At 44.4% G+C, this 13959-nt stretch overlaps 1 protein-coding gene and 2 non-coding genes across 3 annotated transcripts; all 3 read left to right on the plus strand.

Moving 5' to 3' along the window:
* The first annotated feature begins 2493 nt into the window (after positions 1-2493).
* On the plus strand, positions 2494-2609 carry LOC129014946 (U5 spliceosomal RNA). Its single transcript, XR_008494459.1, has one exon. It is a non-coding gene; the product is annotated as a U5 spliceosomal RNA (small nuclear RNA).
* Positions 2610-8202: 5593 nt separating this feature from the next.
* LOC129013856 (cyclin-dependent kinase 11B-like) lies at positions 8203-8926 on the plus strand. Its single transcript, XM_054450588.2, is given in 2 exon segments — positions 8203-8714; positions 8717-8926. Coding segments are annotated over 2 exon segments (543 nt in total). The 5' UTR covers positions 8203-8381.
* A 2270-nt stretch (positions 8927-11196) lies between these two features.
* On the plus strand, positions 11197-11312 carry LOC129014945 (U5 spliceosomal RNA). The gene has a single exon (XR_008494458.1). It is a non-coding gene; the product is annotated as a U5 spliceosomal RNA (small nuclear RNA).
* Positions 11313-13959: the final 2647 nt, after the last annotated feature.

The following is a 13959-nucleotide window of genomic DNA, read 5'->3' on the forward strand; positions in this document are numbered from 1 at the left end:
ATATAAACTGATAACTACTCTGTAAAAACAGTTCTTATAAAGTTAAACATCCACCTACCATAAGACCCAGCAATACCCACTTCTAGGTGTTTAGAGAAGTGAAAACTCTTGCTCAGACAAAAATCTGTACAAAAATGTTTACAGCAGCTCTGTTAGCAATTTCTAAAAACTGGAAATGACAGGTGGGTGGGTAAATAAATCATGGTACAGCCATACAGGAACAGAAAGGAATCCAACAACATGAGTGAATCTCAAGGCATCTTGCTGAGCACAAGAAACCAGTTCAAAGGGTATGTACTGAATGTTTCATTTAAATGTCGGAAATGGCAAAAGTAGTGATGGAGGACAGGTCAGTGTTTGTAAAGGATTACAAGTAGAGGAAGGTGTGACCACAAAGAGCAGCATGAGGAAATTTTGGAGTGATGAAACTATTTTGTATCTTGACTGTGGTGGTGATTATGCAAATCTATGTATATGTTTAAAAAATCATAGATGCACAGTATTCAGTGAGGATAAAATAAAAAATAATAATAATTTAAAATCCTAGATCTGGCCAGCTGTGGTGGATCATGCCTGTAAAAAATACAAAAAGCAGCAGGATATGGTGGCTTGCACCTGGAATCCCAGCTACTTGGGAGGCTGAGACCTGGGCAACAGAGAGACCCTGTCTCTTACAGTGGCTCACGCCTGTAATCTCAGCACTTTGGGAGAATGAGGTTGTGGGATTGCTTACGGCCAGGATTTCGAGACCAGCCTGGCCAACATAGTGAAACCCCATCTCTACTAAAAATACAAAATTAGCCAGGCGTGGTGGCACATGCCTGTAATCCCAGCTACTCAGGAGGTTGAGGCAGAAGAATCACTTGAACCTGGGAGGCGGAGGTTGTGGTGAGCCGAAATCGCGTCATTGCACTCCAGCCTGGGCAACAAGAGCAAAACTCCTGTCTCAAAAAAAAAAAAGGAATAAAATTCTGATGCATGCTACAACATGGATGAACCTTAAAGACATTATGCTAAATGAAATAAACCAGAGACAAAAGGACAAATATTCCAGATTCCACTTATATGAGGCACCTAGAAAGGAAATATCACAGACAGAAAGTAAAATGGTGGTTGCCAGGGGCTGAGAGGTGAGAATGGGGAGTCATTATTTAATGGGTTTTGGGATGATGAAAAAATTCTGAAAATGGAAAGTAGTGATGGTTGCAGAACAGTGCGAATACATTTAATGCCACTGAACTGTACACTTAAAAATGGTTAAAAGGGTAAATGTTATGTATATTTTATCACCATAAAAAAACAAATGTTAAGAATTTAAATGCAGGCTAGAAAACATGTTAAAATACACTATATAATTATAACAATACATATTATATAATTATATATTACTTATAACATATTTAATCATTAATATATAATATATACTATATATAATATATATAGTATATATTTATATGATATATATTATATATATGCAAAATCTCGTGGAGAAAGCGAAAGAAGAGCTGGTGGCTGTGTCTCACGCCTGTAATCCAGCAACTCCGGAAGCTGAGGCAGGAGGCTCGCTTGCGGCCAGAAGTTTGAGACCAGGCTAAGCAAGAAAGCCAGAACCCGTCTCTAAGAAAAATACAAAAATTAGCCAGGTATGGTGGCGGGTGCCTGTGGTCCCAGCTAGTTGAGAGGCTGAGGTGGGAGTATTGGTAGGAGGGAGTTTTCTAATAGTTGGGGCGAGGAGGGGCAGTTAAGAGCAAAGGAATGGTTAATACATATTCCAGATAGTGACTACCCATATAGTGAGTGAGGGGTATGATGGAGAAATGGGCCAACGAAGGCTTCAAAGATGTTAACAATATACTTTTTGAACTGGATGGGAGACATCAGTGTTTTATTACTTTTCTTTGAATTATGTATGCACATAGACTATATCCATTATTTACGAGATATACTTAAAAATCTTTAAGATGTTTCTATTTTTTATTTTAGAGACAGGACTTAAAAGTCCTGGCAATTAACCGGGCACAGCGTCGTGCGCCTGTAATCCCACCTAGTTGGGAGGCTGAGGCAGAAGAATCGCTTGAACCCGAGAGGTAGAGGTTGCAGTGAGCCGAGATCGCGCCACTGCACTCCAGCCTGGATGACAGAGTGAGACCCTGTCTCAAAAAAAAAAAAAAAAAAAAAAAAGTCCTGGGCAGCAACGCCTCTGCTTCGCCCCCTAAAGGTTGCCCCAAGAGCATCGTGTGACTGCTAAGGTATTTCCGGAGTCTAAAGACGATTATTCAGGTCTCATTTGCATACCCATAATACATTGCAAACAGTATTTTTTTCGGAAAAAAACAAATTTCTATATTGCTTGACATTTCTAGGTATGAGAATTTTACATGCAGAATTTTTCTGTATAAACTTTCTCAGGTAGTATCCCTTGAGATGAGTAGACACCATCAGTGTACTAGGAATTGCAGTTATCCGAGAATTGAGTTACAGAGCCTGGTAAATATACTCTGGTTTCTCTTCAGATCGCATAAATCTTTCGCCTTTTACTAAAGATTTCCGTGGAGAGGAACAATTCTGAGTCTTAACCTAATTTTTTGAGGCCTTGCTTTAGCAAGGCTACACAGAGTAGTTTAATAGTAGAAGTAGTTTTGTGTTTTCTGCTGCTTTTCAGTAACACTGTGTAGCAGATACCGTATGAAACAGTGTCGAACTTTTCAGTTTTTTTTTCGCTGTCATATTGCTGGTTATTTCTGCGTGTGTTCATATATGTTCCAAAGGAATGTGGATTGTATGTATGCTTTTCAATTTTTTGTGATAGGCAGTTGATACGAAAGTAGTACCTCCTCTGGGGTCTTCCTCTTAGTCAAAGCTGTTTGGTAGATACGTGTTTTTTTGTTATTTTACAGTATTCATTTTCTTTGCAGCACTGTCCAGTTGAAACACAATGCGAGGGCTGGGTATGTATGGTGGCTTATGCCTGTAATCCCAGCACTTTGGGAGACCGAGGTGGGCGGATCATGAGGTCAGGAGATCAAGACCATCCTGGCTAACACGGTGAAACCCTGTCTCTACTAAAAATACAAAAAAAAAAAAAAAAAAAAATTAGCTGGGCGTGGTGGCAGGCGCCTTGTAGTCCCAGCTACTCGGGAGGCTGAGGCAGGAGAGTGGCGTGAACCCGGGAGGGAGCTTGCAGTGAGCCGAGATTGCGCCACTGCACTCCAGCCTGGGCGACAGAGCAAGACACTGTCTCCAAAAAAAAAAAAAAAAAAAAATCGAGGTATAGGTGGAATTTTTAATTTTAAAAGCCACATTAAACAACTAAAAAGAATGGAAAAATCCAGTAATCCAAAGTACTATCATTTGTATATGTAATAATGAGAGAGGTTTTACATTATTTTTTGCCCATACATATTTTTTGTCCTTGCTTTGGTAGACAGGGCTAATCTTATTTTTTGAGACGGAGTTTTGCTCTTGTTGCCCAGGCTGGAGTGCAGTAGGGCGATCTCGGCTCACTGCAACTTCCACCTCCCGGGTTCAAGCGATTCTCCTGCCTCAGCCTCTCGAGTAGCTGGGATTACAGGCGCCCACCACCATGCCCGGCAAACTTTTTGTATTTTTAGTAGAGATGGGGTTTCGCCATGTTGGCCAGGCTGGTCTCGAACTCCTGACCTCAGATGATCCACCCTCCTCGGCCTCCCAAAGTGCTGTGATTACAGCTGTGAGCCGAGCCGCCGCTCTTGACCTAATCTTTTTTTTTTTTTTTTTTTTTTGAGACGGAGTCTCGCTCAGTCGCCCAGGCTGGAGTGCAGTGGCGCGATCTCGGCTCACTGCAAGCTCCGCCTCCCAGGTTCACTCCTGGCCTAATCTTAAATAGGAAACTTAATGCACTTTCTTATCAGCTCTTTCCTTTCTGCAAGCCATTATTTGTTGGAGTCACTGCTCTGTCCAGAAGTTTCTTTGCTTTGCTTAGTATGACTCTTTAGCTTTTATGCTTATTTTGCAGAAAGTTTTAAAATTTTCCACATCTAAAGGGTTCTGTGTATGCAGTGCCCTTACGAAACGCCTGTGGGTAACCGAACTCCAGGATATTGCCAGCACATGCCCTCCTGCCCCTTCCTGGCTGCAATCCTTTCTCTAGCCCATAAAGCCAGACACTAACCTGACTTTTGGGGTACACCTTTTTTTTTTTTTTTAAGACAGGGTCTTGTTCTGTTGCTCAGGTTGGGGTGCAGTGGAGGGGTGCAGTGGCGCGATCATGGCTCACTGCAACCTCCGCCTCCCAGGTTCAAGCGATTCTCCTGCCTCAGCCTCCCGAGTAGCTGGGACTACAGGGGTGTGCCACCACACCTGGCTAATTTTTGTATTTTTAGTAGAGACGGGGTTTCACCATGTTGGCTAGGTTGGTCTTGAACTCTTGGCCTTAAGTGATCCACCCACCTCAGCCTCCCAAAGTGCTGGGATTATAGGCAAGAGCCATCGCACCCGGCCTAAATTTTTAGTGATGTAAGAGTTTTTAGTGTTAATATTAAAATGCATAAGATACTCATCCTTTGCATCTCTTTAAACTTATATTGTAAGTTACCACAAGAAAGCTGTAGGCATGATCTTTAAAATGTGCAAAAGGAACATACATCTTCGAAATTCTTTTCGGATTTAAGGGAAGAAGATATTTGACGCCACGACCACAACGGGTGGGCCTTGTGGTCAGAACTGAGCAGTAAGTGGAAGTTGCGCCCTCTTGTGGCCATCGCGGAGGCTGCAGCAGAAATGAGCAAGGAGTTCCAAGAATAGAGGTAACTCGCAAGAGGAGCTGAGACCTAGAGGCCCCCCACTACCTTCCCTATAGGAAGAGTCTCTCTTTACGGAAAAAATTGAAATGATTGAATGTTGCTTCTACAAGAGAACCTGCTTCTTGTAACTGTGGGCCCTAGCATCTGGTCACAACAAATAGAAACCAGACAACAATCTACAAGAATGATTTAACGTTTATCTGTTAGTGTAGGCTGGCCACAAGTGGCTCACACCTGTAATCCCAGCACTTAGGGAGGGCGAAGCGGGAAGATCAGTGGAGGCCGGGAGTTCAAGACCAGCCTGGCCAACATGGTGAAACCCCTTCTCTACTAAAAATACAAAAATTAGCCAGGTGTGGTGTGTCGCGCCTGTAATAATCCCAGCTACTCGGGAGGCTGAGACAAGAGAATCGCTTGAACCTGGGAGGCAGAGGCTGCAGTGAGCCGAGATTGTACCACTGCACTCCAGCCTGTGTGACAGTGAGCCTCCATCTAAAAAAAAACACACACAAAACAAAACAAAAAAAAAAAAACCAGGAGAATCACGTGAACCCCGGAGGCGGAGGTTGTGAGCCCAGATCACGCCACTGCACTCCAGCAGTGTCTGTCTCAAAAGAAAAAAAAAAATTAAATAAACAAAAGCCTCATTAACCTGTTAGTGTAGATTGAGCAACACTATATGAGATTAAAGCAGAATGATTTGGTAATCCCATGAATGCATAAACATATTTGATAAATTAAAACATCTATCCATTTTTATATATAATTTATACATATATATTTATATTATTTTATTTTATTTTACTTTCGATACAGTCTCTCCCTCTGTTGCCCAAGCTGGAGTGCAGTGGTGCAATCTAGGTTCACTGCAACCTGGACCTCCCAGGCTCAAGTGATCCTCCCACCTCATCCTCCCAAGTAGTAGAGACTACAGACTCGCGCTACCCCACCTGGCTAATTTGTGTGTTTTTTTGTAGGAACACGGTTTCACCACGTTGGCCAGGCTGGCCTCGAACTCCTGGGCTCAAGCCATCCTTCAGCCTCGGCCTCCCGAAGTGCTGAAATTACAGGCATGAGCCACCAAGCCCAGCTATGTTTTAATCTTATTACAATAAGAATAGATGGGAATCTGCTTAAAGTAGAATAACCACCAAAAACATCACACATAACAAAGTGTTGTGAACTTTCCCTTTAGAGTCTGGAAAAAGACAAAGATGACAGTATCACTTCTTCCATTCAATTTTTCACTAAAGGACTTGCCAGGAAAGTAAAACAAGAAAAGTCAGGGGAAGGGAAAGGTATAAGGAGTGAAAAAAGAAAAACAAAATTGTTATTCTCAGCCCATATGATTACCTTCATAGAAGATCCAAAAGGATTTGGAAGTATAGTTTAATATGGTAACCACTGGCAACATGTGGCTATTGAGCATTTGAAATATGGCCAGTCTCAATTGAGATGTACTGTAAGTATAAAACACACACTGGATTATTATTATTTTTGAGATGAGGGTCTAGCTCTGTCACCCAGGCTGGAGTGCAGTGGCACAATCTTGGCTCACTGCAACCTCTGCCTCCCAGGTTCAAGTGATTCTCCTGCCTCAGCCTCCCGAGTAGCTGGGACTACAGGCACATGCCACTGTGCCCCGCTAATTTTTTCTATTTTTAGTAGAGAAAGGGTTTCACCACTTTGGCCAGACTGGTCTTGAACTCCTAACCTCAGGTGTTCCACCCACCTCAGCCTCCCAACGTGCTGGGATTACAGGTGTGAGCCACTGCTCCCAGCCAGTTATTTTCTAAACTAAATTAGCATGAACCGTTGCTGGAAATTGAAGTGCAAGCCACACCATATATAATGGATCAAGGTTGAGTCCAAGCTTTGGATTCACAAGTCGTAGAAACCATCACCCTCTATTGGAGACGCGCAGGGCAAAAAACAAGTTAACTTTCCTTTCTCTAAACAGTGAAACCTACAGGACCGTTCCGAGTGTAACAGAACAAAAGGCCAGAGAATGGAAACACTCTCTCCCAAAGCTCAATGCAGGGAGCTCAGTGTTGAGAGAACCCACCCCTTGGCCCCTTGCCAAGTCTTATGAGTGGTAGCTACTACCGTATGGCAAGAACTTTGCATGTCCATGGGTATCTGTAACTTGCCATTACATTGTGAACTATAACAAGCATTCAAGACTACCAAAACAGATGTACGCTGCCTGGCGCAGTGGCACACCTTTAATCCCAATGTGTCCGGAGTTGGTGTGTCCTTGGTCTAACTGACTTCAAAAGAATGAAGCCACAAACCCTCGTGGTGAGTCTCACAGTTCTTAAAGGCGGCGTGTCCAGAGTTTGCTCCTTCTGGCGGGTTAGTGGTCTCGCTGACTCAGCAGTAAAACTGCAGACTTTCTCAGTGAGTGTTACAGCTCTTAAAACAGCTCATCTGGAGTTCTCCGCTCCTCCCAGTAGATTTGTGGTTTCCCCTGCTTCAAGACTGAAACTGCAGACGTTCACAGCGAGTAACCTATAAAAGAAATCGCAACCCAAAAACTTAGCAATAATAAGATTTAGCACAAAAAGAACTCAGCTTCCACGGTCTTAAAGACAACCCCAGTAAGTGACAGTGCGGCGCCGGCAGCCTGCTTTTATTGTCTCATCTGGCCCCACCCACATCCTGCTGATTGGTCCATTTTACAGAGAGCCGATTGGTCTGTTTTACAGAGAGCTGATTGGTCCGTTTTAACAGGGTGCTGATTGGTGTGTTTACAACCCCTGAGCTAGACTCAAAAGTTCTCCACATCCCCACTAGATTAGCTAGATACAGAGTGTCCATTGGTGTATTTACAAACCCTGAGCTAGACACAGAGTGCTGATTGGTGCATTTACAAACCTTGAGCTAGATACAGAATGCTGATTGGTGTATTTACAATCCCTTAGCTAGACATAAAGATTCTCCAAGTCCCCACCAGGCTCAGGAGCCCAGCTGGTTTCACCTAGTGGATCCCCCACCAGGGGCGGTGGTGGGCCAGCACTGCTGGGGGACCGGGCACACCCTCTGCAGCTGCTGGCCCGGGTGCTAAGCCCCTTACTGCCTGGGGTCGGCGGGGTCGGCAGGGCTGGCCGGCCGCTCTGAGTGCGTGGCCGCCAAGCCCACGCCCACCCGGAACTCTAGCTGGCCTACATGCCCAGTGCACAGTCCTGGTTCCTGCCCGTGCCTCTCCCTCCACACCTCCCCGCAGGCTGAGGGAGCCGGCTCCAGCCTCGGCCATCCCAGGAAGGGACTCCCACAGTGCAGCGGCGGGCTGAAGGGTTCCTCAAGCGTGGCCAGAATGGGCCCTGAGGCCTGAGGAGGCACTGAGAGCGAGTGAGGGCTGCCAGCACGCTGTCACTTCTCACCAACACTTTCAGAGGTGGGAGTGGGAGGATCCCCTGAGCCCACGAATTCGAGACCAGCATGGGCAACATGTCTTTCACCATAGGGAGACCCCCATCTCTACAAAAAATTATAAAATAAAATTAGCCCAATGTGGTGGCTTGCAGACTATAGTCCCGGATACTCGGGTGACTGAGGCAGGAGGTGCTTAAACCCAGCAGTTTGAGGCGGCAGTGAGCTATGATTGCAGCCCTGCACTCCGGCCTGGGTGACAGAACCTGTATCAAAACAAAAACAAATAGGCATGGCTACAGTAACCTTCCAGCAGTCAAGAAGATGACTTTCAGCCAGTACCTCTATAGCAACCTCTGCAAGGGCTTGGGGGCCTTGCTCTCAGAACAGGGCTTTCATCTTACGAACAAGTTCCTGACCTACTTCCCTGGGAGGAGCACCGAGGATGGCCTCAAGCACGAGTATTTCTGCGAGATCGCCCTCCCGCTCCCCACTGACCCCTCGATGTTCCCCACGTGGGCCGCAAAGAGTGAGCAGCAGTGTGTGAAGTGGAGCACACCTGACCCGCTCCCCGCTAGGGAGGCCTGGGCTACGGCCAGCTGGGTGACGACCACCTGAAGGAAACTGGCTTCCACTTCACCATCACGAACCAGGGCGCCTCGGTCGCGGGCCCGGCTTCAACCTCAAGTTCTGGCAAGGTCAGAGCCCACTCCAAGTCATGGGGAGGATTCAGCCCGGACCATGGGGCAGCTGCTGCGGCTGAGCTACCTTGAGTCTCTGAACTCCTCATCTCTGTTTTGTGTTCCACATTTTGTTTTTGTATTTTGGTTTGTAAATCTGTAGAATTAAATCACATTTTCCTTGTTGTGGGAGGGAAAAACCAAGCAAACAAGCAAAACCAGATGGATGTTTGCTCACCAATGAGCCACATCAAAAAAAGCCGGTACAAAAGGCCACATGTTCTATGCTTCCTTTTATTTGAAATGTCTGGAATGGGCCTATCAGAGACAGAAAGTAGATTAGTGGTGCCAGAGGCTGGGTGAATGAGCAGGTGGGAAGTAACTTCTAATGGGTACTGTTTCATTTTTCGGAGTGGCAAAAACATTCTAACTGGGTGCGGTGGCTCACATGTAATCTCAGCACTTTGGGAGGCCAAGGCGGGGAGATCACTTGAGGCTAGGAGTTCAAGACCAGCCTGGCCAACATGGTGAATCCCTGTCTCTACTAAAAATACAAAAATTATCTGGGCATGGTGGCAGGCGCCTATAGTCCCAGCTACTTGGGAGGCTGAGGCGGGAGAATCTCCTGAACCTGGGAGACGGAGGTTGCAGTGAGCCAAGATTGCACCACTGCACTCCAGCCTGGGGAGCAGAGCAAGACTCCGTCTCAAAAAAAAAAAAAAAAAGAAAAGAAAAACAATAACAGACCCAAAACAAAAAATTCTAAAATTATATTGTGGGGATGATTCTACAACTGTGAATATACTAAAAACCATTGAATTGTATACTTTATTTATTTATTTTGAGACGGAGTCTCGCTCTGTTGCCCAGGTTGCAGTGCAGTGGCACAATCTCGGCTCACTGCAAGCTCCGCCTCCTGAGTTCACGCCATTCTTCTGCCTTAGCCTCCCAAGTAGCTGGGACTACAGGCGCCCGCCACCACGCCCCGCTAATTTTTTTGTATTTGTAGTAGAGACGGGGTTTCACTGTGTTAGCCAGGATGGTCTCGATCTCCTGACCTGGTGATCCCCCCACCTCGGCATCCAAAAGTGCTGGGATTACAGGCGTGAGCCACCGTGCCCGGCCGAATTGTATACTTTAAATGGGTGGATTGCTTGGCTTTTAAATTATATCCAGTAAATCTATTTTTTAAATGTATTAGACAAATTTAAATTACATGCATGTCAAATATGATTGACTTGCTAGCAAAGGAGCAGTAAAGTGAAAAAAAAGTGTTGGTTCAGAGAAGGTGTGAAAGTCGGGAAATGAAATGTTTCCACCAGCGGCTGTAAAAGTCTTAGAGCTGGCTGGGCGTGGTGGCTCAGGCCTGTAATCCCAATTCTTTGGGAGGCCGAGATGGGAGGATTGCTTGTGGCCAGGAATTCCAGACCAGCCTGTACTGCTTTCCTTTCGCTGGTTGCCCAGTGAGCACATTCCTTAGAAAGGAATTCACTGTAGGCTGGTCAGAGACGACAGTGTAGCTCCGAGGGGGAGAGGACAGCACTATTTTTTTAAATTATTATTTTTTGTAGAGATGCAGGTACTCTGGGCCTCAGGCGATCCTCCCGCCTAGGATAAGGAGACACGAGGTCTGAAACTGGAATAGCAAGATTGCATCCCCAACAGCAGATTCTGGTCGGGCAGGAAACCTGAAACAGAGCGCTCAAGTTCCAATTTTAAACAGGACATTGCCAGGAATTCTCAAATGGTATGCAAAATTCAGTATATCCCCGGAGTGCACGGTTAAAAATAACATCAGAACGCCCCTGTGCCCACCACACAGTTTAAAAAAACGGAAATTGTCAAACTTTTTAAACCCCTGTGCGCCCTTCCCCAGTCACACCTCTCGCTCCTCACCGAAGGGAGGAACCACTGTTCTGAATTCTGTGTCAATCATTTCCTTGCCAATTTTTTCTCTTTCAATTTAATAGAAGTCTTTATTTTATTTAAAAGAAATCAAACTCAGACGTACAAATACACAAAACAGATAAAACCCGAGTCTCTGACCAGGAAAGCGTTATTTTCCAGCCAGCCAGTCTTCGGTTTCGCCCCCTAACGGTGACATAAGGCACTCTGTGAAATGCTCTGTTCCGGAATCAAAAGATTGATCCGATTATTTGCATACCCATAATGCACTGCTCACAGTACAAATTTAGAACGGCAAAATCAAACATTTTTATTCTAAGCATATTCTGTGAAAATTAGACTTGGTTAAACAGTATTCTTAAAATTTTTTTCTAGGTATAGAACCTTGGCATTAACTAGTCACCATCACTTACTAGGAGTTTCTGTTGCCTGAGATACGAATTATGAACTTATGGGATATACTCTGGTTTCTCTTCAGATCGTATAAATCTTTCGCCTTTTACTAAAGATTTCCGTGGAGAGGAACAACTCTGAGTCTTAAACTAATTTTTTGAGGCCTTGTTTCGGCAAGGCTACATGTAAGCGTTTAAAGTGAGAATTTGTGTGTTTTTCAGTGGTCTTGTTAGATATTAGATTAGTTTTAGTATAGCGTTCTGTATCGTAGGGTGTCATGCTATTTTTGTTTCTACTTGTAAACGGCTTTAATCTGTAATGAGTGGAAGTGTTCTTTTTCTAATGAAGTTTTTTCCGACGAGCTCGGATTATTTACATGTGAAAGATTCTTATAAGTGTTTTGTTTGGGTGCGGTGGTTTATGCCGGTAATCCCACCACATTAAGAGGCCGAGGTGGGCGGATCACTTGAGGTCAGGAGTTCGAGACCAGCCTGGGGGAACATGGTGAAACCACATTTCTACTAAAAATACAAAAATTGGCCGGACGTGGCGCCTGTCATCCCAGCTACTCGGGAGGCTGAGGCAGGATAATTGCTTGAACCCCGGGGGCGGAGTTTGCAGTGAGCCGAGATTGTGCCACTGTACTCCACCCTGGACCACAGAGCTAGACTCCATCTTAAAAAAAGAAGGATTGTACACAGTTTTCTTAGTCTTCTGAATCCTGTGTGTATTTTGCATTTAGCACATTTCAATTAGGACTAGCTGCATTTCAAGCGCTCAATCGGCCACACGTGGCCAATGACTAATAATTGCCCTGCGCACCTCTGTTGGGTATAAAACGTTTGAAGAGAGCACAGTGTATATAGATCCGTTCTCCCGTCCTGTAGGTTTTGGGGTTTTGCCAGATTTTGGCTGTTGGAACTCCTTGAACCTGTGCAAGATTTTATTTCCTTAAAGTGTGGAATGGAATGGCTGGGTCTTAGGGCAGGTAGGTACCTGCATAATAATTTTTCTCCAAATTATGTACTTATTTGCATTTCCACAAATGGCCTATTATATTCCCATTGCTTCTCACCCTTACTGATCTTGAAATGCTCAGAAGTTGCCGGGCGTGATGGCTCACCCCTGTAATCCCAGCACTTTAGGAGGCCAAGGCAGGCGGCTCACCTGAGGTCAGGAGTTCGAGACCAGCCTGCCCAAGATGGCGAAACCCCGTCTTTACTAAAAATACAAAAAATTAGCCGGGCGTGGTGGCTGGTGCCTGTAATCCCAGCTACTCGGGAGGCTGAGGCAGAAGAATCACTTGAACTTGGGAGGCAGAGGTTGCAGTGAGCCGAGATCGTGCCACTGCACTCCAGCCCAGGCAATAAGAGTGAAGCTCCATCTCAAAAAAAAAAAAAAGTAAAAAAAAGAAATGCTCAGAAGTTAATCTTTGCCCATCTGGTAGTTATGAAATTGTAACTTGTAGTGGTTTTTAAATGTTATTTTATTTTTTGAGACAGGGTCTTGCTTTATCACACAGGCTGGAGTGCAGCGGCATGATATCCTCTCACTGCAGCCTCAACTTCCTGATTCAAGTGATCCCACCTCAGTCTCCCAAGCAGCTGGGACTGCGGGCGTGCACCACCACACCGGCTGATTTTTTAAAAATTTTATTTTGTTTTTATGCTTTTTGTAGAGACAGGATTTCTCCATGTTGCCCAGGCTGAGCTGCTCTGGATCTTCTGAGCTCAAGTTATCCTCCCACCTCGACCTCCCAAAATGCTGGGATTACAGGTGTGTGCCATTGTGCCTGGCTTCTTTTTTTTTTTTTTTTTCTTTACAAATGTCTAATCTGCCAGCATTATAGTAGTTTTAATGGACGTCTCCCTAATTACTAATGAGGTTGACCATCTTTTCAAAGATTTTTTGGCCATTCATGGTTTCTTCTGTAAAATGCCTGTTTGTCTTTGGCCTATTTTTTTCTTAGATGGTGAATCTTTTTCTTAGTGGGTATAGTAGTTTTTTACACAGCTTCTAGACTTCAGAAACTTTAAATAGTAATTCTTTGTTGGTTATATGGTGCAATTGCCTTCTCCCAGTTTACAGCTTCTCTTTTTGCTCTTATAGACTCTCTTGGTGACTGGTTTTAATGTCAGATTGATTTTTTTTTTTCTTCATTGTCATTTGTACTTTTGTGTGTTTTGTTTAATAAACAACTCACCACCTCAAATTATTAAATAAATTCTATATCTTTTTAAGTGATGTGTTTCATATTAAGTCCTTGATTCCTCTGGAATTGAATTTTTATGTATAGCGTGAAGTGTGAATCTGGTGTTATTTTTCCCCTGGAAATGACTGGCAATTGTCCAGCACTGTGTATTGACTTGGTACCTCCTTTCCCTAGGGATATGCAGTGACATGTGTCCATGGGTCTGTTTGTCTAACTTTGAGCCAATATTGCACATCCTAATTACTATGAGTTTATAATAAGACTTAAAATCTGGTGGGTGTCATCTCTCTACTTGGTTTTCTTTTTAGTAGTAACTTGGCTACACTGTCTTCTTCCAAAATGTTTAGAATTGTCTTGTCAATTTCCATGAAAATCCCTCTTGCGTCTGAATTAAATCTATAGATTGATTAGGGAGAATTGAATCTTTATCTTATTGATGGACATGATTTGTCTCTCCATATGTTTAGGTCTTCATTTTTTTTTATTTTTTACTTTTTCGAGACTGAGTCTCACTCTGTCGCCCAGGCTAGAGTGCAGTGGTGCAATCTCGGCTCACTGCAACCTCTGCCTCCCAGGTTCAAGCGATTCTCCTGCCTCAGCCTCCCAAGTAGCTGGG

Source organism: Pongo pygmaeus, chromosome 16, assembly GCF_028885625.2.
Source record: "Pongo pygmaeus isolate AG05252 chromosome 16, NHGRI_mPonPyg2-v2.0_pri, whole genome shotgun sequence".
NCBI lineage: Eukaryota > Metazoa > Chordata > Mammalia > Primates > Hominidae > Pongo > Pongo pygmaeus.